The 27,151-nt window shown below is 41.8% G+C and overlaps 1 protein-coding gene across 1 annotated transcript in view; it reads right to left on the bottom strand.

Moving 5' to 3' along the window:
• LAMA5 (laminin subunit alpha 5) overlaps positions 1-27,151 on the bottom strand; it is a 1,615,491-nt gene that overhangs the window by 62,344 nt on the left and 1,525,996 nt on the right. Inside the window, exon 79 of the mRNA XM_044090412.1 lies at positions 22,758-22,877. Within this exon, the coding sequence (XP_043946347.1) occupies positions 22,758-22,877 (120 nt within the window). The remainder of the gene's footprint in view (positions 1-22,757; positions 22,878-27,151) is intronic.

Below are 27,151 nucleotides of genomic sequence, written 5' to 3'. Positions count from 1 at the left end.
AGTGATCTCTGAAATGTCCATTAACCAAACCATTGAATTGCCAGTTTTCTTTCCCAATCATTCTAACGGGAGAGTACTGCCTACATACCCTAGACACTCACAGGCAAATTCATTTCTACCTGGACAGAACTAAGGCTTCTCGCAAATCAGAACAGTTATTCTTGGTTTATTCTGGACCTAGATTAGGATGTGCTGTTTCTAAGGTCACATTGGCTAAATGGTTAAAAGACTAACATTTATTTACAAAGAGCACAATATCCCCTCTAACTATAGTCATAAGGGCTCATTCCACAAGGTCGGTAGCAACTTCTGCTGCCTTCCATGTTAGAGCTCCTTTACATGACATTTGTGCAGCTGCAACTTGGGCTAGACCTCATACCTTCATCAACCATTACACATTGAATTTGGCCTCCAGAAGAAGAGCGTATTTCATTTCAATGGTGCTCAGGAATGTCTTTCCAAGCAACCTTTAATGCAGGAAAACTGCAGCACCAGGAAAACATCAGTTTGGGCCAAGAATGTGATATAAAAGAACTTGAGCAAGAGGGAGTGTATAAATATTTGGGAATTGATAAAGGATCAACAATAAAACATGAACAAATGTGACTAAAACTTAGTAAGGTATACTTTACAACAGGGGTTCCCAAAGTGTGCGCCGCGGCTTCCTCACAGGGGAGCAGCAAACTAATGAGTCTGTGTGTGTGTAAGCATAGGTGCCGGAACCCCCCCACCCACTTTTTTTGCAAGACCCATAGGACTCATGTGCATGTCGCACACTAATTTAAACACAAAAGTGTGTGGAAAGCACTTTTTGAAGATAAGGCTCCCTCCAAGTGTTAGCGACCGTTTAGGATAACTGCTCCATTACTTCTAAGGCTCCAGTTTTGAAGTAAGTGATAGCTCCGAACTAAGTCTGAAGCCGAAGTGATATTTCTGTTATGCATTAGTGCTAGCTCTTTTATTTTATGCAGGCTGAAGTGAAGCTCCATTTTATTTTATGCAGGCTGAAGCGAAGCTCTGTTTTTAGTTTATGCAGGCTGAAGTAAAGCTCATTTCTAGTTTATGCAGGATGAAGTAGTGAAGCTCCGTTTTTAGTTTATGCAGGCTGAAGGAGTGAAAAGTACAGTTTTGTACCTACCATAAATGTAGATGTTCGAGTGTTCACCCTGCTGCAGTCATCACACTTGGGTTATCCTGCCGTCAGGCAATCCTGTAGTCGGCCTGAATTCCAAAGTCTTAGTCCGGCGTCGGTTGCTGTCGCTTCTTCCCTGACGTCAGTGCGCCAGGGGTATACAAGAGGCATCCGACACCATTTTCTTCAGTTTTTCTTGCCCCAGATGTCAGGTGCCCCCAATACGTAGGCAATAAATATATATATATATATATATATATATATATATATATATATATATATATATATATAGCTAGATAAAAATAAAACAATACCTTTAGGCACAAACAAATACACCACAGAGGTTGTATAGGATAGAGTGGTATAGATAAGTTCAGCTAGTTCAGAAGGGATGGAGGGAGGGTAACCTGGACTGCAGCAGGGTGAACACTCGAAAATCTACATTTATGGTAGGTACAAAACTGTACTATGTTCATCGTGTTACCCTGCTGCAGTCATCATACTTGGGTTGAATCCCAAAGCTAAGAATGGGAGGTGGAGTTAAACAGGGTTAGAAGAAGCTAGTAGGCCCTGCAAAACTGCAGTGGCAAAACCAGCTCTAGTCTTAGAATATAGAGGTAAGTGACAGTGTTTGGTGAAGGTGTGCACTGAACTCCAAGTTGCAGCTTCCAGAATATCCTTGGTTGGCACTCCCCTGAGAAAGGCTGCTGATGTAGCTGTAGCCCTGGTGGAGTGGGACCTAATTTTAGCAGGTACCGGATGTTCTTCATCTTACATTGCTGCAGTCCTTACTTATGGGTAGTCCGCTGTCCTCGGTCGGCCCGAATACCAAAGTATTAGGCTGACGTCGGTCATGGGCGCCTAGATCTGACATCTGAGCGTCAGGGTATAAAGGCGCATGACCGACGTCATATCCTCTGTCTTTTTTGCCGCATGGTCCGATGCAGAAGCAGCGTTGCAAGTGCCATTCGGCGTTCTGAAATTTTTCGTTTTCGGAGTTTCAGACCGATACCAAGTTGGGCTAAGTACCCCGTTGGGAATATTTTGTTTTTCTTGCCTCAGTTACTTACGGATGTCAGAAAAAGTGAATAATTGTATTTCTTGTGGGAAACAGATACCGCATAGGGATTACCACTCGCTTTGTATTCCTTGTTTGGGACCAGAGCACGACGTAGTCGGGTGTCGATTTTGTGCTAGGTTTAATAAGCGCACTATAAAGCGGAGGTTAGATTGCGCTAGGTTAGTCTTTGGCAAGAGGTGTAATTATAATATGCCGCCGGATGTTCCGGCGCCTGCTTCTACTAAAGCGCAAAGACAAATCTTTAAAGCCTAGACAGGATGATTCGTCCGTTTCGGACAGCGGACCTTTAGAAGCTACAGCTGAACAGGTGGATCCGGCTGAAGTTTCTGTTGAGTCCCAGGAAACTTTGATTTTACAGGATGTGGCCTCTCAGGAGGCAGGTCAGGCGGAAGGGGCCTCTCAGGTTACTATTCTCCCTTCTATGCCTAAGGTGGTTAGGCCTTCTGCTACTGTTTCTAAGGCTCCTTCTAAGGGCAGGTCTGTCTTGCCTTCCTCTGGTGTCAGTTCTGGTTCTTCAGGGTCTGTGCCTAAAAAGCACATGCTTAAAATGGCAGAGGATTTGATTACTTTAATTAGATGTTCTATTCCCCCTCCTGATAAAAGGCCCAGGATGGAGCCAGAGTTGGAAAGTTTGGAGCAGGCCTCAGATGATTCAGAGTCTTCTGCTGAAGACATTCAAGATTTCCTCCTTATTCTGATTCTGATGCAGAGGATTCCACTCCTTCTGCTTCTCCTCCAGAGGATTTTTCATTTTCAGAAACTCTGCATTCCATGAGGGAGCATTTTCAGTGGGAGGGACAGGATTACTCTGATTCACGGAAGAGACTTAGGGAGTTCTTGTTTTTACCACAGCATAGACCCTTAGCTATACCTCCGGTTTTGGATGTTGTTTCAGATGTTTTTTCGAAGCTTCCCTTAATCCAGATTCGGTGCCTCCTGCCCCAGTTAAACCGGACAGGTATTACAGGGTGCCTGAGGCTCATAAATATCTGTATGAGAGTCCTAGGGTGGACCCAGAAACTATTAGTCAGGGGCCTAAGGGTGTTAGAGCCTCTGTTGTTAAGAATCCGGTTCCTCTGGATAAGGAAGCTAGAGCTTTGGATAGATGGGGTAAGAAGGTGTATACCTCTTCTACTTTAGCAATGAGAGCTTTGAACTGCCAGTTTCATATGTTGAAGTATCAGAATTTCCTCCTTTCTCAGCTAAGGTCTAAAGTGGATGCTTTGGCAGAGGGCATAGAGTGTAAAGAATTGCAGGATTTAGTGCATGTTTCTGAACAGGTGGGTAAGCACTCTTTGCAATGTGGTTTTGATGCTTTACAGGCTTCTTCTAGGGTGGCTGCCACTGGTTCAGTTATTCGTAGGCACGCCTGGCTTAAGGATCAGAATTTGTCTGAGCATGTTAAGTCTAGAATTCTGGATGCCCCTTTACAGTCTGAAGTTTTGTTTGGTCCTCCTGTGGAGTCAGTCTTAAAGAAAATGGAAGACAAGGCTAAGTCTATGCAGACTGTTAAAGATTTTTGCAGGTACAACCTCCAAAGTTTAGTAGAAATTGGCCTACTAAGGGGTGGACGTACCCTTCTTCTGATTCTCAGTCTAGGGGTAGATCTAGGCGTGGTAGGGGCAGAGCTCAGAGTACTTTCAGGCCGAGACAATGGAGTTCGCCTGCTCAATCTGCTGGTGAGGGCAGGGGCCAGTCCTTTCGTAAACAGGCCCAATGACCTACATTTTCAGCTGCCAGATTCTTCTTGCCTGGCAGCTCCTTTGGGAGGAAAGTTGGCTCTTTTCAAGCAAAATTGGCATTTAGTCACCCAGGACAAATGGGCATTGGACATTATAAACCGAGGTTACAAGTTCTATTTCCATACCATGCCTCCTTTCAAAGGCATGCCAGACGTCCCTCCTCGGCAAAGGATAGAGGCTCAAATAGGAGCTATACAGCCAGTTCCTCTGTCAGAAGTGGGCCTAGGATTTTATTCTCGCCTGTTTCTAGTTCCAAAGAAAGGGAACACGTGGAGACCAATTTTGGATTTATCTATCCTCAACACTTACCTGGACATTCCAAAGTTCAAGATGCTGACTTTACAACAACTTTTACCTCTGTTGGGAAAAGATCACTGGATGGTTACTCTGGACCTCAAAGAGGCTTACCTTCATGTTCCTATCAGGCCCAGTTGCAGGAGGTACCTGCGTTTTCGGGCTGGAAATTTACATTATCAGTTCTCTGCATTGCCCTTTGGCTTATCTACTGCACCCAGAGTGTTCACAAAGGTTTTGGCTCCAGTGATAGCATTTTTCAGACTAAGAGGAATACAGATTTATCCTTATTTGGACGATTGCCTGATTATTGCACAAGAAAGGACGAACTTCTTCATCATCTACAGTATGTGATGGCAGTGTTAAGATGCCTGGGGTATTCTGTGAACGAAACAAAGTCCAGTCTAGTACCCTCTCAGGACATGTGCTTTCTGGGTGTGAGACTGAATACAGCTTCCCAGATGGCCTTTTTGACCCCGGACAAACAAAGAAGCCTTTCTCTTTATTTCCATCAAATGTCTCTACGGTCCAGGCTGACTGCAAGGACAGTCCTTCAAGCCTTGGGGTTCATGGCATCTTGTATTCTGGTGCTTCCCAATGCCAAATTGCATATGAGGAAGCTTCAATGGTATCTCAAAAATGTGTGGACACAGCACTGCCAAGATCTAGACACTGTCATTCAGATAATACCTTGCATTGGAGTTTTTGTGGTGGGCTCAGGAATGTCACCTAAACAAGGGACTCTCTGTGACCCGGCCAGAGGCGAGTCAGATTCTAACGACAGATGCCTCGGACAAGGCTTGGGGAGCACACCTCAATGGAAAGTGGGTGCAAAACACGTGGCCTGTCAAACTCCAACATTTGCATATCAACTTGAAGGAAATGTTAGCAGTCCAGTTTGCATTGATGGCTTTCAAAGATTTACTTCACCCAGGGCAGGTGTTGATTCAAACAGACAACACTACTGTCATGTGGTACATCAACAAGCAGGGGAACCCATTCTTACCCTCTTTGCAGGCAAGCGATGATTCTGTGGGAAACTGCTCTCAATCTACACCTCAATCTTCAGGCAAGGTTTCTACCAGGAGCACAGAACTCCTTAGCAGATGTATTGAGCAGACAAATAGTGGATCCTCACGAGTGGAAATTGGATCCTCATGTATTTCAACAGTTGACAGTGTTATGGGGAACTCCAGACATAGATCTGTTCGCTTCTCCACTAAATTACCAGTTGCCAAAGTTTTGCACAAAATGTTTCATCACACAGCTTGGAAGGTGGACGCTCTATCATTCAGTTGGAACAATCTGCATGTATATGCCTTTCCACCTCTGCCTCTTCTTCCCAAGGTACTCTTGAAGGCCAGACAAGACAAGCCAACCATGATCTTGATAGCACCGGATTGGCCTCGACAACACTGGTACCCACTACTGAGGAGCTTAGTACGAGAACCTCCATGGCCTCTGCCTTTGATTCCGCACCTTTTGTCACAAGAGGACAGTCACTTCCTCAATGTCAAGATTCAGTCTCTACATCTAACAGCCTGGCATATTCTGTTTAGACTCTGGAGGGTCTCTGCTTCCACAACAAGTTTTGAATGTTATTTTGGAGGCCAGGAGGCCTAGTACCAGGAAAGTTTACGCTGATAAATGGAGGAGATTTTTTATTTGGAGCAAAGGAAAGGACTTTGATGTCTCCAAACCTGATTTAAGTGTTGCTCTTCAATATCTTACTGAGTTATTGGACAAGGGTTTGTCTTTCTCCTCAATAAAGGTCCATGCTGCAGCCATTTCTGCTCACTATGATTGTGACCCTCCTTTATTCTCTCATCCTTGGTTTAAGCAATTTCTTAGAGGGCAAAGAATATAAGACCCCCACGTAGAGCTCCTACTCCTGCTTGGGATCTCAATTTTGTGTTGGAAAAACTTACTCTACAACCTTTTGAGCCTGCAGCTACTGCCGAGTTAAAGTATTTGTCATGGAAAACTGCTTTTTGTTGGCCATTACCTCTGCAAGAAGGGTTTCTGAATTACAGGCCCTCATGGCAGTGGAGCCTTTCCTGATTTTTCATAAGGATAGGGTATCTTTGTACTAATCCTTCCTTTATGCCTAAGGTGGTTTCTAGTGTGGCCTTAAATCAAACTATTCATTTGCCTACTTTTATGCAAACCCCAAAATAAAGGGGAGAAAATTTTGCGTACTTTGGATATTCACAGGCAGTTCGTTATTATTTGAGCAGAACCAAGGAGTTCAGACAGTCTCAGCAATTGTTTGTTTCTTTTGCTTTGGGTTCAGAGGGTAAACCTGTTTCAAAACAAACTATTTCTAAATGGATTGGGTTTTGTATTTCTTTCTGTTATTCCCATCATGGTAAGGAGATTCCTGCTGGAATCAGGCCTCATTCCACTAGGGCTACTGCTACTTCTACGGCCTTTCTAAGGGGGTAGCTACAAAAGACATTTTGGAGGCAGCTACTTGGAGTTCAGTGCATACCTTTTCTAAACATTACCACCTTCCTCTTTATTCTAAGTCTAGGGCTGGATTTGCCACTGCAATTTTACAGGGCATTTTAGCGCCCCTAATGCTTTATGATTTTTACCATCCTCCCTTTCCCGTTGCTTTGGGATTCTACCCATAAGTAAGGACTGCAGCAATGTGAGATGAAGAACATAGTACAGTTTTGTACCTACCATAAATGTAGATGTTCAAGATCCACATTGCTGCAGTCAATTTACCCTCCTTCCCCACTGTAGTTAGACTTGGTGTTATGCTTTAGGTGATGGTTGTTGTTGGGCATGTTTTTGGGAGGTATTCTGTTTTGGCTGTGGCCTTTCTGGTTTGGCCTTCTGACATCTGGGGCAAGAAAAGACTGAGGATATGACGTCGGTCATGCGCCTTTATACCCTGACGCTCTGATGTCAGATCTAGGCGCCCATGACCGACGTCAGCCTAATACTTTGGTATTCGGGCCGACCGAGGACAGCGGACTACCCATAAGTAAGGACTGCAGCAATGTGGATCTTCGAACATCTACATTTATGGTAGGTACAAAACTGTACTTTTCCCATGATGCGTGTAGCAGAAACATATGCAATGCCCTATCCATTTAGAAATGGTCTGTTTTGAGATAGCTTTTCCTTGTGATCCTGTAGCATAGGCTACAAAGAGCTGGTCAGTTTTTCTGAAAGCCTTAGTTTTATCCAAGTAGTAACGTAATTGCCTGTGAATGTCCAAAGAGTGCAGGAGTCTTTCTCCTTTGTTCTGGGGATTTGGGAAAAAGGTGGGCAAATGAATGGTTTGGTTTAGGGCCACACTGGATACCACCTTTGGCATAAAGGAAGGGTTAGTTCGTAGAGAGACTATGTCTTGATGAAAAATGAGGAAAGGCTCCACTGCCATTAGTGCTTGTAGCTCTGAGACTCTTCCAGCTGAGGTTATTGCTAGTAGTAGGGCAGTTTTCCATTAAAGAAATTTTAAGTCAGCTGAAAAAGCTGGTTCAAAGGGCGGCAGTGTAAGCTTTTCTAGAACAAAGTTGAGATCCCAAGTAGGTGTTGGTGCTCTCCCTGGTGGTCTTATGTTCTTAGCCCCTCTGAGGTACTGTCTTAGGAGTGGATGTGAGAATAAGGGATGATCCGTGTTGTAATGAGCTGAAATTGCTGAGGCGTGGATCTTAATAGATGAAAAGGAAAGTCCTTTGTGCAACATCTCAATTAAATATTGTAGAATCTGAGGAATGTTTGGATCAAGGGGATTTTGGCCTTTAGCCTGGTTCCAGGCACAAAATCCTTTCCATTTGTCTGAATAGGTTTTCCTGGTGCTGGGCCTCCTGGCCTGCAGAATGACATCCATAACAGCTTTGGATAGAGGTGTTGTCTGGTTGTTTAGGTAATTTGCCATGCAGCCAGATTTAAAGTCTTGAGCTGGCTGTGTAGAATCTGATTGTCTCGCTGGGTGAGCAGGTGAGGAATTTGTGGTAAAATCCATGGTGGGCCGTGGGCCATGTTCCTTAGAATTGGATAGCAATGCTGGCGTGGCCAGTCTGGTGCAATGAACATCATTTGTGGCCTCTCTAATCTGACTTTCAGCAGTACCTTTGCTAGAAGAGTCAGTGGAGGAAAGGCATACACTGTTAATGTTTTCCAAATGAATGAGAGGGCGTCCACTTTCCAAGCTTGTGGATGGAATGTCCTTGTGCAAAATTTTTGAAGTTGGTAGTTTTGGGGGCTTGCAAACAGATCTATGTCTGGGCATCCCCATTTTTGAGCTATCATTGCAAATACTTGTGGATCTAGTTTCCACTCATGTGGATCCATGATGTTTCTGCTTAGGTTGTCTGCCAATGTGTTTTTCTTTCCTGGCAGGAATTGTGCTTGTAATTGAACCTGGTAAGACAGTGCAGTGTTCCACAAGGTCATTGCTTGCCTGCATAGAGGGTAGGAATGTGTGCCCCATTGCTTGTTTATGTACCACATTACTGTGGTATTGTCCGTCTTTATTATTAGTTGTCCTGGGTGTAAGAGGTCCTTGAAAGCTGTTAGGGCATTCTGTACTGCTAGCATTTCTTTTTGATTGAAATGCAGATGCCTCTGATCTGTAGTCCATTTGCCCTGAATGCACTGTCCTGCCATGTGTGCTCCCCAGGCATAGTCCGATGCATCTGTTGTCGTAGTTTGCCTGGATGTGGGTAAGGTGAAAGGCTGATCCTTGTTAAGGTGACATGCCTGTGCCCACCATAGAAACTCCTGTTGAAGGCAGGGAATGAGTGGTATCATTGTTTCCAAGTTGTGGCTGTGCTGAGTCCATATGCTTTTCAGGTACCATTGTAATTTCCTTATATGCAGTTTTGCAAATGGTATTAGTAGTATGCAAGATGCCATGAATCCCAAGGCCTGCAGAATTTTTCTTGCAGGGAGTTGGGTCTTTGTTGCCATTATTTTGAAATATTGAGTCAGCTGTTGTTGCTTGTCTGGTGTGAGATAAGCCATCTGGGCCGTTGTATTCAAGCTGGCACCCAGGAATATTATGTTTTGTGAGGGCACTAGTTTTGAATTCTTTTCGTTTACTGTGTACCCTAGGCAACTTAGAAGGTGTTTGACAAATGCCAGATGCTTTAAAAGAATGTCCTTGCTTTCTGCTTGAATAAGGCAGTCGTCCAGGTATGGGTATATTTGAATTCCTCTTTGTCTGCAGTATGCAATTACTGGTGCCAGGCATTTTGTGAAGATCCTGGGCGCAGTAGATAAGCCAAAGGGCAGTGCAGAGATTTGATAATGCGTTGAACCTGCAATGAAGCGGAGGTATCTTCTGCAGTTTTGTCTGATAGGGACATGCAGGTATGCCTCCTTGAGGTCCAATGTTACTAGCCAAGCATTTTTGCTCAGCATGGGAAGAAGCTGCTGTAGTGTTAGCATCTTGAATTTTGGTACTTGCAGATAGGTATTCAGAATTGAAAGATCCAGAATGGGTCTCCATGCTTTGTCCTTTCTTGGGACTAGAAAGAGTCTTGAGTAAAATCCTTGTCCTTGCTCCTGTGTAGGTACCTGTTGAATGGCTCTCATGTCCATGAGAGCTGTAATTTGTTTTTGTGCCTCTGCCCACTGATTTGGTGGCAGGTTTGGCATTCCTTTTATCCTTGGTAAGGTATGAAAGTGGAATCTGTATCCTTGAGAGACAATGTTTAGGACCCATTTGTCTTTTGTGATGATGTGCCAGTTGTCTGCAAAAAATGCTAATTTTCCTCCCAAGGGAGCTGCCAGGAGAGATTTTCTTGGTAGTTTGAGGATAGAGTCATTGTATTTGTCTTCTGCTAGCTTGGGGCCTGTCTTCTCCTCCTTTCTGGGTAGCAGTACCCCATTGGCGAGGTTTGTAAGGGCCTTGTGACTGACCTCTGCCCCTTGGGCATCTGTATTTGCCCCTCTGTGATCTGTCAGCAGCTGGAAAGGACCAGTTTTTTGTTGGCCAATTTCTGCTGAAACGAGGGGGTTGTACCTGCAAAAAATCCTTGACCATCTGCATAGACTTTGCCTTATCCTCCATTTTCTTTAAAACCTCTTCTGCTTTGACACCAAATAATACATCCTGCTGTAAAGGTGCATCCAATAATTTTGCTTTGACATGATCAGGAAGGGTTTGTTCTTTTGACCAAGCATGTCTACGTATGACAGAGCCAGTAACAGCTGCTCTACAGGAAGCTTCCAACGAATCAAATCCGCATTGTAAAGTATGTTTGCCCACCTGTTCAGCTGCATGCAACAGATCCTGCATTTCCTTTAATTCAGACTGTTCAGTATGTGTGCTCATTTTTTGTTTTAATTGAGACATTAGGAATTGCTGATATTTCAGCATGTGAAACTGACAATTTAATGCTCTCATAGCCAGAGTTGCTGAGGTGTATATTTTCTTTCCCCATCTATCTAGGGCTCTGGAATCCCTTTCAGAGGGCACAGGATTTTTAGCCATAGAAGCTTTAGCTCCCTTAGGACCCTGGGAAATTGTTTCTGGGTCATCCACAGGGCTTTTATAAAGGGATTTGTGTGAGTCAGGTACTCTGTAGTATCTGTCTGGTTTGGCTGGAGCAGGAGGTAGAGAGTCTGGATTTAAACTAGACTCCCAAGTAAACATCATCCACAATATCTAAAACTGGAGGGATAGCAAGAGGTCTGTGCTGGGGTAGTAAAAGGAACTCTCGGAGCCTTTTCTTAGAATCACAGTAGTCCTGGCCTTCCCAGTGGAAATGTTCCCTCATGGTATGTAAAGTTTCCCCAAAGGAGTAGTCTTCAGGGGGAGATGCTGAGGGAATAGAGTCTTCAGCATCAGAGTCTTCATAAGGTGGAAAAGTGTAATCCTGTTCCTCAGAAGAATCTGAGGAAATTGAAACCTCGTCAGAGGAAGCATAATCCTCCTCTTGTCTTGGTCTTTTATCAGGAGGGGATGGGAACCCCTGATTATGGTAATCAAATCTTCAGCCATCTTAAGCATCTGTTTCTTAGGCATGGGGCCTTGAACTGTAGACTGATGTACAGTCTTCTTACGTTTTAAAGGAGTTTTAAGCTTAGCATAAGATTTAATGGTGAGTGTAGTCAGTCTGAAGACACCTTCAGCAACCGAAGGTGTTGCCACTGCACCAGGGTCTACTTTTGCTCTGCTGTCAGAAGATGGCTGCGTCGGCCTAGTAGACTCCACTTGAGAATCTGCAGCTGTCTGGGATTCCAGTTCTGCGGTCGTCAGGGGCTGCGTAGGCACCTCACTGAAAACCGGAGAAATGGCGACAGGCCCAGCAGAGGCCTCGGAGTCTGGCTTGTTCCTAGGCTGCCTGTCCTTATTCTTGCGTTTGTTATGTATGCCGGTCGTCGGCTGCCCCAACGGCATGATATAATTAAATTTCCTACCAAAGTAATGTTGTACGAAGTCAAAACGGCGTTTGATAGTTCGTTCATTAAACCTAGCACAAAACTGACAACCTGTGACGTCGTGGTCTGGGCCTAGGCAAGGAATACAATAGGAATGGAAGTCCTTATGAGGTATTTGCTTCCCACAAGATATGCAATTGTTAACTTTTTCTGACATCGTACTGAGGCAAGAAAATGTTCCCCAATGGGGTACTTAGCTTTATTGAAGACTTCAGACTGAAATTCGAATCGAAAATCTCAGGTGTCGACCGACCAGCACTTGCGAACTGCTTCTGCTTCAGGAACCGCGCGGCAAGAAAGACTGAAGAAAATGGTGTCAGATGCCTCTTATATATCCCTAGCGCACTGATGTCAGGGAAGAAGCGACAGCAACAGACGCCGGACCAAGACTTTGGAATTCAGGCTGACTGCGGGACCGCCTGACGGCAGGATAACCCAAGTGTGATGACTGCAGCAGGGTAACACGATGAACATCTCCGTTTTTAGTTTATGCAGGCTGAAGTGAAGCTCCGTTTTTAGTTTATTGAGGCTGGTGTGTGTTCTCCAGTTTTAGTTTATGTAGGCTGGTGTGTATATGTGTGTGTCTGTCTGTACTGTTTTACTGTCATTTATGGACATATTAACATTTTACTGACCTCATTTAATTGAAGATCAAGTTGCTGAGTAAGAAGCTAAATCAGTAAAACTGTTACATATGCTTGAGCACAAATGTTACACCACACATGGAAGTCATTATGGAATGTTTATGTTTTAATACAAGGACGTCGGGAAGCGTACAGATTGTACGCATTTCAGTACAGTTTTGTGAAGGGGGAGGGTAGCAGGTAAGAGACAGGCACTAGGACCCAGAGGAATAAACACAGCTCGCTTAGAAGGCAAACAAAAAAAAAAAAGAAAATGAAAGTAAACGTACCGTGAAAAATGCTTTGATTGAGACTGCAACGCAATCCGCAGCTCATTAGGCAATTTCACACTTACTATCATTTCACCAGACGTCTGTAACTTTTGGGGGGGGGTGATAACTGATGGTAACTAACACTGTCTGGATGGTGGGTGATAACTGATGGTAACTAACACTGTCTGGATGGTGGGGGGAAAGTAGCAAGAAATCAATCCGACTTCCTGGTTTTCTGATGCAGCTTTCCTTCACCTTTTACCAGTATAACTACTTCAATTGGTAGACTGCTGTTAACACCAAGAAACTAGTTGCACAGACAGGAGATGCATTTTGTTTTTTGTTAAGTTTAAGTTTGCTATTTAACATTTTAAATAATTTCAGTATTTTGTAGTTGCTGGTGGAGTTGCCTTACTGTTCAGTAGTTTGTTAGCAGTTTATGCTGTCTGTATCTCTGTTGCATTAAGAAATATATCCTTGTACTACAATGCACTGCAGACTTGTAGCCAGTTTTGTTTGAAAATGGGATAGCGTTATGAAACAGATGTGGTTGGCAGTGCTTTGAAGGGCTGTGAAGGTTTTGTCTTTAGACAGTTGAGATTAGGGGCAGTCCATATTTTAAGCACACTTGTTTAGTTTAAGCTTTTCAGATATACCTATTACAATTTAATAGGTATAGCTGAAAGGCTTAAACTAAACAATAGTTTATTTGAGTAACATATATATCACTTGGTTCTTGACCAAGCAACAAATATAAGGACTCAAGATAGAAAGACTATTGCTAAGTACAATAGACCGGAGTCAGTTCACGAACAGCATGACATGCAGAAGTGTCCCGTCTGGCGATTCTCATCCGAAGACTGTATCGATGTGGTCAGGGCTACTGCTGAGACTAAAGTGCATTAGGTGGCTGATATACCAACTAACAATAAGGCTTTTTGTTGAATGGTGTCTTTGAGCACCATCTATTGCAAGATCACAGACTAATTCTTTTTTTTTTAAACTTAACATTGCAAAGTAATATAAAAAAGAACACACGTGTATCACTGACTTTTTCTTTTCATTTGACGCTGTTGAAAGCTGAAGTTCATCTATTTAAGCTTGAAAAGGCAAGCTTACTCTCTTTTACTGTGCTGGTTGTGAAAGAACACTAACATTCATTAACATGAAAAAGGACAGGAAGCTCTGAATGTATCTTAGAAAGCTGCACAGCGTGATCACATTTATCTTTGTTCTCCACTTACTTTTAAACCAGTAGTAAACCTATATTAGTTACACATCAATATGATTTCTGAATGTTTAGTTTTATAAACTTGTAACTGCACCTCAGGATTTTAATAATTTGAAGTGTTCCTGAGTAGTGCATCAGCCCTAGTATTTTACCTGGAAGAGATATTGTTTCTTTTTCATTGTTAAATGCCACAGAAATAAAAAACAAAAACGTTAGACCTCAAAGAAATTTATGAGGAACAGAAAGGCAAAACCAAAACAACACATCCATCAGAAAATGATATGATTACCAGGAGCTAACAATTAAGCATCCATCAGAAAATGATATGATTACCAGGAGCTAACAACTACATCTGTACCTGACAAAGTAGTGTATCCCATATTGTTTCAGTCAGTCTGAAGTTTGACCGTTTCTTTTTATTTTCATTAGCTGAAAAAGCTCATTCAGACTGAAACTGTGGTCTGTCTGGTTTGCAACTCAGTAAAAACTCTTCTGGGAATGAGACTTTGTTTTGGTATATATCTATATCTATCTATCTATATATATATATATATATATATAGATATAAAGAGAGATAGAAAGATATACACATATATACATACATAACCCACATTTTCTAATGGGTACCTACGTTTTACTAGTCTGAATCCTTATACACAAAAATGTGCTGTTGTTAAAGGGCAGTTTGTGAGGGCAGCACGTATGGTGTCTATTTAATGAGTTTTTGGATGAGTTCGACACCATAAGAGAGATGTTTGTAGCCCATGGGTACCCAAGGTATGAATTAACATATGAGGTTATTTACAAAAGGGATTCATCCTTTTATTTACCAGTTTTAAATGGTGGTAAATGTAGATCAAATGGAAAACAGGTTTTAATTATAAATGGAAATGGTAACACTAATTTTGAAAATGACTGTAGCTTTTTTACCAATTGTTGAAATTAATGAAAGTGTAGGTAGACAAGTTAACAATATGTCTTATGGTACCTCATTGATGACACAGTTTAATATGGACAGAGAATTGTTGAAAAAAATTGGGTGGTTTTTAAAGCGTACAAGTTAATTTTGGAAAAAGTGGGTCAGAAACCATGAATAATTTTACCGAAAAGGTATGAATTTTAAATCTATAATAGAGAGGGTGGTTTAAAGACTGGATATTGTACACAATTTAACCCTAGGAAAAATTTTATGTCTAAATGTGGGTGATGCCCTATATGCCACTGTATTATGGTGTGTAAAGAATTTATGATTAATAACTTGAAACTGCAGGTTTTACAGGTTTGTTTGACTGTTTACTGCTGGTGTCATTTGTGTGGCTGTATGGCAAATTTGTCCTGCTTATTTTATAGGTAAGACAGAGCGTCGGCTTAGAGCTCGCATTAGTGAGCATTTGTATGATATAAAAAGAGTTTTCAAATGCTTTAGCAAAACATATCCTACAGTTTCCTGAACATATATTTAAATTTGTTGTTGTAGAAAAGTGGCCAAAAAATGAACATGGGTGGCTATGGTCATTATATCTGGAGAAGCATGAGTTATATTGTCATCTTTATTTGAATGCATCTGTGTGGCCCGGTTTAAATGATAAAGTGTCTATCAGTTGTTTATTAAAACTTAAGCCTTTAGGGAGATGATTATAAGTATTTTATAATAATTTTAATATGTGTGTTATATTTTTACAATATATAGAGCTGCGGTGGTGGTGCTGCGGTAGTGTTGTTGCCTCACAGTTAGGCGTTGCCCGTTCGATTCTCAGTTAGAGTGTCTTCTGTGTGGGGACATGCGTGAATGGGCGTTCCTTCGGTGAAGGTTGTGCGTTAGGCCCGGCAAGCCAGCACGTAAAAATCTACTGCCAATCGTTAGCGGACCACAGTTCCGCTGTGGCGACCCCTAACCTGGAAAAACCAAAAGACACAAACAAACACATATATAAATACATACACATGTATACATATATGTGAAATATAGTGTCAGACATGCAAAGCCAGTTTTGTCAAATCCTAAAACAGCATGACAAAACCAATGGATGCTGAATTACTGATACCCCTCTTAACTCAGGAACAACTTTACCATGGGTCCTGTGGGGGAGGTCAAGTCTGGTGTTTTACTTTTATGGACTTCTGGCAATTCGATATTTGGTGCATTTGCTCACAGTTTCAGGATTCAACAAAGCTGACTTATCAAACCTGATGACAAGCCTATACATCTCTCATTTTCTTTATATATAAAGATAGAAAGAAAATGAGAGATGTATAGGCTTGTCATCAGGTTTGATAAGTCAGCTATATATATATATATATATATATATCTATATCTGGGTCTACTTCATTTCACCTAACTTCCAATTCACTGACTCCCATTTGACTGAGACCAAATGACTGAAATTTCATTTCACTGACAGTTCGACTGACAAGTATTATTAGCAAGAAAATGGAATATGCTCCCTTCCCCACTGTAATGCGACCCTGGAGTTAGAATATATAGTTGGGGGGTACCCCACTTACTTTTCTTTTACTAAGCAATATTATATCAAAACTTAACAATATCATATGAAATGAAGTGGGGGGATGCGCCCCACACCCCCCCAACTATATATTCTAACTCCAGGGTCGCACTACAGTGGGGAAGGGGGCATATTCCATTTTCTTGCTAATAATACTTGTCAGGCAATTGAACTGTCAGTGAAATGAAGTGTCAGTGAAATGAAATTTCAGTGAAATGGGGTCAGTGAATTGGAAGCTAGGTGAAATGAAGTAGACCCATATATATATATATATATATATATGTATGTATGTGTGTATCGGGGTGGTGCAGCAGTAGCATTGTTGCCTCACAGCAAGAGATTTTCCCGTTTGATTCTCGGCTGGAGTGAGGGGAGTGCCTTCTGTGTGGAGTCTGCATGTCCACCCCGCGGTTGGGTGGGCATTCGAAAGACATGCGTAAATGGGCGTGCCTTCGCTTGAAGGTTGAACGTCGAGCTGGCACCTCAGCATTTGTCAAAATCTACTGCCAATCATTAGTGGACTGGAGTTCTGCTGTGGCGACCCCTAACTGGGAAAAGCCAAAAGACAACAACATATATATATATATGTGTGTGTGTGTCACGGGGGGGAGGGGTTTAGAGTGATCCCTGGCAGCAGCAGCAATGAGGTCTATCTAAGTCTGGACCATACCACTGGACACATACCTCTCACCCTCTTAGATCAAGAAATCTGGACAAAGCCAAAAATAGTGGGGGTACAAAGTCACAAAACAGGTGCAATTTTAAGTACTGCTCTCATAAACTTAGAAAATTGATAGAAATGCAGGTTTTGCATTAGCATGAATTTTCTGAAGGGTATGAAGTATGACACTCAACTGTCTGTCATTTTCTGACTTCAGTCACAATGATCTGCCAGTGATTTGCCAGAAAACAATTTTATGAGAAAAAGACCAAAAATGTGAGGCAAAAATGTGGACATTCTGCAAAAATCTATATAGTTGAGAGGTATGCTGGACAAAGCCAAATAATAGGGACACATTTTAAATATTGCTCTTATAAACAAAGTTAATAAGGTTGCCAATAGGTTTGCTTACCTCTCAACCATAGTAGATCAGTGTTATGCTGTTAAGCAGATTGTACACTTTTTTTGGTAAATCTCTTTTTATTGTAGTTTTGAGCTTTTCTCCCCAGGTCTCCTAGTCCAGTCAGGCAGCCTTGTTAAACAAATGTCACATAAATAAATACATAAATTAAATTAAATATGCACTTTATGTGCACCGCCAGGGGTGGGGTGGGGGGGAGCCTTTGGGAAACGTGAATTCACCAAGTGAGCCAAGAATCTAAAAAGTTTGGGAACCACTGCTTTAGAAGACTTGCATTTATTCTGAAAACAGCATTGACATCTAGGAACGAAATCCAAGCTATAAATCAATTTGTTCTTCCTGTCCTAACTTACAGTTTTGGAGTGATTGACTGGCCCCAAAACGTGTTGGATAGATTAGATAGGAAAACAAGAAGGATGCTTCATGCTCACCAGATTATTTATAAAAATCAGTGCATACCAAGATTATATATTCCCTGTTCCGAAGGAGGGATGGGCCTCCTTGAAATTGATTACATGTATAGATCTGCAATTGTGGGACTCCACACATATCTGTTGATCTCACAAGACCCAAATGTAGTGAAAATGTTGAAACATGAGGAAAATAAATCTAAGATGACTTCTCTGCTTAATCTAGCAGAAGCATATCAGTGTCAAGCAGGAATGGAAATCAAACCAGAAGTAGAGAAAAATCGGGGAGCAACTTAATGTGCCACAAAACAAAAGAAAGAATATAAGGTGAAGGACCAGATGAGAAGGCAAAAAATGTGAAAAACATAAACAAAGTTGCAAGTATAGAAAACTTCTGAAGAAGCCTCATGTTGATCAACGACAAATGCAGGAATGGTTAAGGAGAGGCGAATTCAAACCAAGAGATGGAATGTTAATATTGGCTGCCCAAGACAGTGGGCTACGTACACGCTGGTTTACAAAGTCCATTGAACATCTGGGAGAAACAAACAAATGTAGGTTTTATAAAAACGAACTGTAAACAGTCACACATCTTGTTGCTGGTTGTGACATACTAATGGCAGAAGGACTATACACTGAAAGGCATAATAATGTGGCAAGACTGTTACACTGGGTATTGTGCAAACATTATGGTATTGAAGTGGCTGAAAAACATTGAAAACATGAGCCACAAAGCTTCATAGAAAATGATGTTTATATCACATGGGATCACCCAATACCAACAGCTCAAAAGATAGATGCTAGAAAAATGGATATAGTGGTCCAAGAAAAGAAGACAAAAGTAGCATTGATCATTGAAATTACTACACTCAGTGACTGCAGTGTCTTGCATACAGTGAGAGACGGTCATAAAATATCAGGATCTGCAAGCAGAAATGAGAACAATGTGGAAGAAAAATACTCAGACAGTTCCAACAGTAGTAAGAGCAAAGGGTCTTATAAAAAAGAATCTACACTTGTATTTAGGTATGTTACCAATCCACATAACCCCATACAAATTGCAGGAGGAGTCATGACAGCGCATTGCTGGTGCTGCGAAGAGCACTTTTGGCTGACACCAAAGCTTGAAATAATACTAATTTCATGAACTTTAAACATACTCTGACTTAGGAATGGGGTCCAGTCTCATCATAGTATTAGAAACCCAAAAAAATTTGGAGAAATAAAAAAGAAAAAATCCTCATAAGATGGTACTCTTCAAGGGAATCTGTCTCCTGCAGGCACATTGTTAGAAGTCTCTTCCAGGGACATCATGGGTCTCAGGAAAAAAATAAACTCCCAAGGAATCTGGAATAACTATTTCAAAATATAGCAACTATGCAATAATCAAAAGACCAGTAATTTAAAAATATACATTTCCCAAACTGGGTATTTGTTGTTTCATGGAAGTCACTTGGAAGGAATTGACAGATTTCAGACTGATGAAACGAACGGTCCAGGCACACCTGAGATGGCTTAAAACCAGGTTTCTTGTAAAACCAAAATACAATCTATTATTAAATGAATACAACCAGTCTTTAAGTTTAAATTCTGTGTAACTGTGCTCCCTACTAGTTCACTGTTAGAAGGAGCGTTGTTAGCTAGAACAGTACCCACATTTGAATTTACATCAGTTCATTGCAAATCCATGATACAAGCAGTGTTTAAGTTTAAACTCTGTGTAACTGTGCTCCCTACTAGTTCACTGTTAGAAGGAGCGTTGTTAGCTAGAACAGTACCCACATTTGAATTTACATCAGTTCATTACAAATCCATGATACAAGCAGTGTTTAAGTTTAAACTCTGTGTAACTGTGCTCCCTACTAGTTCACTGTTAGAAGGAGCGTTGTTAGCTAGAACAGTACCCACATTTGAATTTACATCAGTTCATTACAAATCCATGATACAAGCAGTCTTTAAGTTTAAACTCTGTGTAACTGTGCTCCCTACTAGTTCACTGTTAGAAGGAGCGTTGTTAGCTAGAACAGTACCCACATTTGAATTTACATCAGTTCATTGCAAATCCATGATACAAGCAGTGTTTAAGTTTAAATTCTGTGTAACTGTGCTCCCTACTAGTTCACTGTTAGAAGGAGCGTTGTTAGCTAGAACAGTACCCACATTTGAATTTACATCAGTTCATTGCAAATCCATGTTGACCCCGTCTCTGCTGCCAAGAACCGGGACTTCGTCCCGAGTTTCTTCATGTCTGCTTTTCAAAACCGAGACTTCTCTCCTGTTTTGCTCCAGGTCTTAATGAACATATATCTACTAAGCCTTATTTAGTGAAGAAAGCAAGAAATTATAGTCTCCTTAGGGTCATATATATTTATATACATTTCCCCTAAAAACATGACATACACACAGTTTTAGTGAATAAGTGTTTCATAATAGATTGTGGAAAACAATATGGATTTGGTTGTAGTAAAAGAGTGGTGTACACAAGGGAATTGATATGTTCCACATAAACATAGTTTTTTAAAAAACAATGTACATTTAAATAATTGGCACCTTTTTACAGGGTAAAGGGTATTTAAATGGTAGAATTGTATGTGTTATTTTATACTTGAAAAAGCATTGCATTGTGCAGGTGAAAGCGCTTGTATTTTGGTTTTACAATAAACTTGGTTTTAAGCCATCTCAGGTGTGCCTGGACCGTTCGTTTGTTCGTTTCATTGGTTTTCTGATAAACGGTTCCTGCTATTTCTCTTGAGATTTCAGACTGAGTTTTGTGGCAATGAAAGAGCTGAAGATAGTCTGGTTGGTTACCAGTGAGTTGATTTGGAAAAGATTCTCAGGAGACCAGTGCTGCTTGAAAACATTCTCCAGGTCAGAAACGAGCAAAAGCTTCAAACATTTTTTCTATGAGTAAGGTGGGTATAACAAAGACGGTGACAACAGCTACAGATATAAAGTACTTAATAACAGAAAATATTCAAGGCAGAGCCAACTGCAGTAGGTTTCCTGTAAATATTGTGAGATTATTGTTTTATTGATATTCTAGTACTATTACACGGATCTCATTCTTGGAAGTGTCTAGATTCTTCTCCATTACCTGTGAGATATGATATTTCATACTTGCATCACTATTGCAAAGTACAGTAGACCGCAGGGGAGGATGTCCATTTTTGTGAAAGCTAACACCTATGCCTGCTTATGTCAACATCCTCCAATTCCAATACAACTAAATCTTGAAGCACTTATCAATCCCAGCTATGATATCTTCTGCAAAAAAAAAAAAAACTCTCTGTTTTGGCTCACTGGTGTTAAAAGACCTCACCTGGCAATATTTCTGCAGTTTATAACATGATAAAAGCATGATTAAAACATGGGGTTACCTGTATATAGATTCATAGGTGTGTACTAGGCTAATGGCACTAAAGCCTTTACAAGCCTAACCCATAGGATTACCTTGGCATCATGCCACCTGACCTTAGTTCCCAATGCCTCTGTCGAAAAGAGCTACTGGAGTGATCCCCGGGGTGAATTTTCTATTTCCCATCCACTCATCAAGATTTCTCTTGAAGAGGGCCAGTGAGGTGCTCTGCTTGACAAGTATGGGGAGTCTGTTCCATAGCATAGGCAGTCTTTGGGTTATGAACCAGTCCCACCAGCATGTTCTGTTGATTGTGGTAATGAGGTTGAGGTTTGTGGAGCGTGTGGTGTGGAGGATTGGGATTTCTTTAGATGTAGCATTTCTAACACAGCTGGGTCAGACATAGCTTTGTAAGTCAAGCAGAGATCGACTCTAAGTAGGCGATATGAGACAGAGAATAGTCAGAGTTTTTTTAGTCTGTCCATATAGGACAAATGTTTAAGGCCTAGGATCCTCTTTGTGAGGTACTTTGTGGCCTCTCCAGTTGTTGCAGGTGTTTAGTGAGGTACATGCCAAATGGGGCATTGTACTCAATGACTGGCCTAATGAGGGAAGAGTAGAGGGAGACAATGACCTCTTTCTTCCTGGATGCAAAACCCTTAGTAATGAGATGTGCCACACAGAAGGACTTTCTGACCACAGTGGCAATGTGGTGATCAAAAGAGAGGTTGCTGTCAACCTGTGTTCCCAGATCTCTTATAACCCCTTCTGTGTTCAGTGGACTACCATCGATGTGGTAATTCATGGGAACCGGGTTTTTCCCAAAGGGGATGATGGCACATTTTTTGGCATTGAGCCTTAAGGCCATGGTTCTGACACCAGGCCTTTCTGTAGGATGCCAACATCACTCGGGGAGTTAATAATAGTTCCCAACTTGCAATTTTCTGAAAACATTTGTCAGCCAGAGTCCCTTCATGTTGGTCTGGACTTTAGAGAAGTAGATACCAAACAGGAGAGGACCCAGGACCGATCCCTGTGGGACTCCACTCGTGACTGGTCAGCAGTCTGACTTGGAGTCAGCTACTTTCACACTGTTGGTTCTACCTGTGAGCCAGTTTGCAACCCACCTAGTGATATAGGGGTTGATGCCTAACTTAGTGAGTTTTTCCATGATTCCTGAGGGGGGAATGATATCAAAGGCCTTGGCCAGATCAAGGTAGGCTGTATAAACCACCTTGCCTTCATCCACAGCTCTGGTGACTGACACAAAGAAGTTGACCAAGTTGAGCAGGCATGATCTAGCCTTCACAAAACCAAATTGTGTGGGATCCAGAGATTGGAGATTCCATAAATCCTTGTTTATTAGGTCCATGCTGATGCATTCCATAGCTTTGCATATCAGACTCGTCAGTCTAATGGGGCGATAGTTCCCAAGGTCTGTAGTCACTCCTCCTTTGTTGAGAATGACGACTGTAGCAGTGCGCCAGTCAGTAGGTAGGTAACTAGTATCCTGTCTTGCCTTACTTTTCAAATGTGTGCCTAGCAATACTGATATTAAAAATACAGAATGCACAATTTCTTTAAGTTAAGAGTGGAGAAAAACATAGAAATATACATTTCTTACCTGGAACTCCACCTACATAGACCATTTCCTTGCTGACAATAGGATAGGTCTGGGAAGGTCCTACTGTGTGATTCCGTTCTGTATCTACATCAACCTGGATGACATTATGTCTCTTGATCACTACGGATAACAGAGAATTTGCATTAATATATGTGGTATGAATGAAAAATTTAATAGAAGCAGTTAAAAGTTTAAAGAAAAAAAATTTTTGCCTATTTTATTTTTAAACACCTTTATTAAATTATCACTCAAGACATAAGAACACGTACCTTAATAGAAACCATTTTTTTTTAATTTACATACATTATGCATTACATGTGTTTTCTTTCTTTATAACAATTGCAATTCAGCCCAATATTTTATGAATTGTTGGATCATTTTTAATAAGAATTTATAGTTTCAAAGCCAAACAATAAGCAAAACACATAGGGATTTTCCAGCATTTAAATTATGCACTCGTTTATTTTATTTTTATTTGAAATTGTTAACTTGGGTAGTGTACTGATCACAAATGACAAATTTCAGTGTCAGCCTGGTTGAAGAAGCAGAAAGTACAGTTTTGTACCTACCATAAATGTAGATGTTCGAGGATCCACATTGCTGCAGTCCTAACAATTGGGTAGTCCGCTGTCCAGTCGGCCCGAATACCAAAGTATAAGGCTGGCGTCGGTCAGGGCGCATTAGACTGGCGTCAATGCGTCAGGGTACTAATGCATGACCTCATATCCTCAGTCTTTTCTTGCCCCAGATGTCAGAAGACCCTAAAAAGACAAGGCCCAATATACCTGCACCAAAAATATGTACAATATATACAAAAATATCAGCATATAACCTCACCTACACAACCACCCCTAAACATAGGGGAAGGAGGGATTGGACTGCAGCAATGTGGATCCTCGAACATCTAAATTTATGGTAGGTACAAAACTGTACTATGTTCTTCGTTCCACATTGCTGCAGTCCTAACAATTGGGTAGAATCCCAAAGCAGAGGTAAGGGAGGCTGGCAAATCATAAAGAAGCAGGAGCTGACAACATGCCTTGCAAAATAGCTGTGGCAAAACCAGCCCTAGACTTAGAGTAGAGAGGAAGGTGATAATGCTTAGAGAAAGTATGCACTGAACTCCAAGTAGCTGCCTCCAAAATATCCTTAGTTGCCACACCCTTAGAAATGCTGTTGAAGTGGCAGTAGCCCTAGTGGAATGAGGCCTAATCCCAGCTGGAATCTCCTTGCCATGATGGGAATAACAAAATGCAATGCAAAACCCAATCCACCTAGAAATAGTTTGTTTTGACACAGGCTTGCCCTGAACTCAAAGCAAAAGAAACAAACAACTGCTGAGACTGCCTAAAATCCTTAGTCCTGCTCAAATAATAACGCAATTGCCTGTGCACATCTAAAGTGTGCAAAATCTTTTACCCTTTATTTTGGGGGTCTGCATAAAAAGTAGGCAAATGAATAGTTTGGTTTAAAGCCACACTAGAAACCATCTTAGGCATAAAAGAAGGATTGTAATGATACCCTATCCTTATGGAAAATCAAAAGGGCTCTACTGCCATAAGGGCCTGCAACTCAGACACCCTTCTTGCAGAAGAAATAGCCAACAGAAAAGCAGTCTTCCATGACAAGTATTTCAATTCAGCAGTAGCTGCAGGCTCAAAAGGTTGTAGAGTAAGTTTTTCCAACACAAAATTGAGATCGCAAGCAGGAGTAGGAGCTCTCGTGGGGTCTTATATTCTTTGCCCCTCTAAGAAACTGCTTGAACAAAGGATGCGAAAACAATGGTGGGTCACAATCATAGTGAGCTGAAATTGCTGCAGCATGAATCTTAATGGAAGAGAAGGACAAACCTTTGTCCAATAACTCAGTAAGATATTGAAGAGCCACACTCAAATTAGGCTCAGAAATCTCCAAATTCTTTGCTGTACTCCAAAATAAAAATCTCTTCCATTTTTCTGCGTACACTTTCCTTGTACTAGGTCTTCTAGCTTCCATAATCACATTTAAAACTTGTTGAGGAAGTTGAGACCTGCTGTGTTTCAATACAGAATATGCCAGGCTGTTAGATGAAGAGAGTGAAGCTTGACATTGAGCAGATGACCGTCCTTCTGAGATAACAGATGTGGAATCAAAGGTAAAGGCCATGGAGGCTTCCTTACCAGACTCCTTAGTAGTGGGTACCAGTGTTGCCGAGGCCAATCTGGAGCTATTAAAATCATCCTTGGCTTGTCTTGTCTGACCTTTAAGAGCACCTTTGGAAGAAGAGGCAGAGGTGGAAAGGCATACACATGAAGATTTTTCCAACTGAAAGAAAGAGCATCCACTTTCCAAGCTGTGTGATGAAACCCCTTTGTGCAAAACTTTGGCAGCTGGTGGTTTAGTGGAGAAGCGAACAGATCTATGTCTGGAGTTCCCCAGGACACTGTCAATTTCTGAAATACATGAAGATCCAGTTTCCACTCGTGGGGATCCATGATTTGTCTGCTTAACACATCTGCTAAGGAGTTCTGTGCTCGGCAGAAACCTTGCCTGAAGAGTTAGTTGCAAGCTGGGCGCTGTCTCCCATAAAATCATTGCTTGCCTGCATAGAGGATAGGAATGTGTTCCCCTTGTTTGTTGATGTACCACATGACAGTTGTGTTGTCTGTTAGAATCAACACCTGCCCTGGAAGAAGTAACTCCTTGAAAGCCATTAATGCAAACTGGACTGCTAACATCTCCTTCAAGTTGATATGTAGATGCTGTAGTCTGGCAGGCCACTTGTCTTGTATCCACTTTCCATTTAGATGAGCTCCCCAAGCAATGTCCGAGGCATCTGTCGTTAAAATCTGACTCGCCTCTGGCCGGGTCACAGAGAGTCCCTTGTTTAGGTGACATTCCTGAGCCCACCACAGAAATTCTTTTTGAAGGCAAGGTATTATTTGAATGACAGTGTCCAAATCCTGGCAGTGCTGTGTCCATACAGTTTTGAGATACCATTGCAGCTTCCTCATATGCAGTTTGGCATTGGGAAGCACCAGAATACAAGATGCCATGAACCCTAATGCTTGAAGGACTGTCCTTGCAGTCAGCACGGACTGATGAGATAGTTGATGGAAGTAAAAGGATAGACTCTTTTGTTTGTCCGGGGTTAAAAAGGCCATCTGGGCTGCTGTATTCAGTCTCACACCCAGAAAGCACATGTCTTGAGAGGGTACTAGACTGGACTTTATTTCGTTCACAGAATACCCTAGGCATCTTAGCACTGCTATAACATATTCCAGATGCTGTAGAAGGTCTTCCTTTTCTTGAGCCAGAATCAGGCAATCGTCCAAGTAAGGATAGATTTGAATTCCTAGTAGCCTGAAGTAAGCTATCACTGGAGCCAGAACCTTTGTGAATACTCTGGGCAGTAGATAAGCCAAAGGGCAATGCAGAGAACTGATAATGAGAATTTCCAGCTCGAAAACGCAGATACTTCCTGCAACTTAGTCTTATAGGCACATGAAGGTAAGCTTCCTTGAGATCTAAAGTTACCATCCAGTGATCTTTGCCCAGCAGAGGTAAAAGCTGTTGTAACGTCAACATTTTGAACTTTGGAATGTCCAGATAAGTGTTGAGGATAGATAAATCCAAAATTGGTCTCCACGTGTTCCCCTTCTTTGGTACTAGGAACAGGCGAGAATAAAATCCTAGGCCCCTTTCTGATACAGGGACTGGCTGAATGGCCCCTATTTGGAGTAACAGAGAAATTTGCTTGTGAGCCTCTGTCCTTTGTGGAGGAGGAACGTCTGGCATGCCTTTGAAAGGGGCAATGTATGGAAATAAAACCTGTAACCGTGGTGAATGATATCCAACACCCATCTGTCTTGAGTAATTAAATCCCAATTTTCTTTGAAAAGAGACAGTCTTCCTCCCAAAGGAGCTGCCAGGCGAGAATCTACTGGCAGCTGAAAAGGCAGGTCATTGGGTCTGTTTACGAAAGGACTGACCCTGCCCTCACCAGAAGTCTGAGCAGGTGAACTCCTGTTCTAGGCCTAAAAGAACCTTGAGCTCTGCCCCTACCACGTCTAGACCTACCCCTAGACTGGGAATCATAAGCAGGATATGTCCATCCCTTAGTAGGCCAATTTCTACTAAACTTGGTGGCTGCACCTGCAAAAATCTTTAACAGTTTGCATAGACTTAGCTTTGTCCTCCATTTTCTTTAAAACTGCTTCCACAGGTGAACCAAACAACACATCAGACTGTAAAGGAGCATCCAAAATCCTTGTCTTAACATGCTCAGCTAAATTCTGATCCCTCAACCAGGCATGCCTGCGAAGAACAGAACTAGTGGCAGCCACCCTCGAGGAGGCCTGTACAGCATCAAAACCACATTGCAAAGAATGCTTACCCACTTGTTCAGACACATG

This window comes from Protopterus annectens, chromosome 12.part0 (assembly GCF_019279795.1).
Source record: "Protopterus annectens isolate FY-2018-M chromosome 12.part0, PAN1.0, whole genome shotgun sequence".
NCBI lineage: Eukaryota > Metazoa > Chordata > Ceratodontiformes > Protopteridae > Protopterus > Protopterus annectens.
This window is presented reverse-complemented; position numbering and strand designations above follow the sequence as displayed.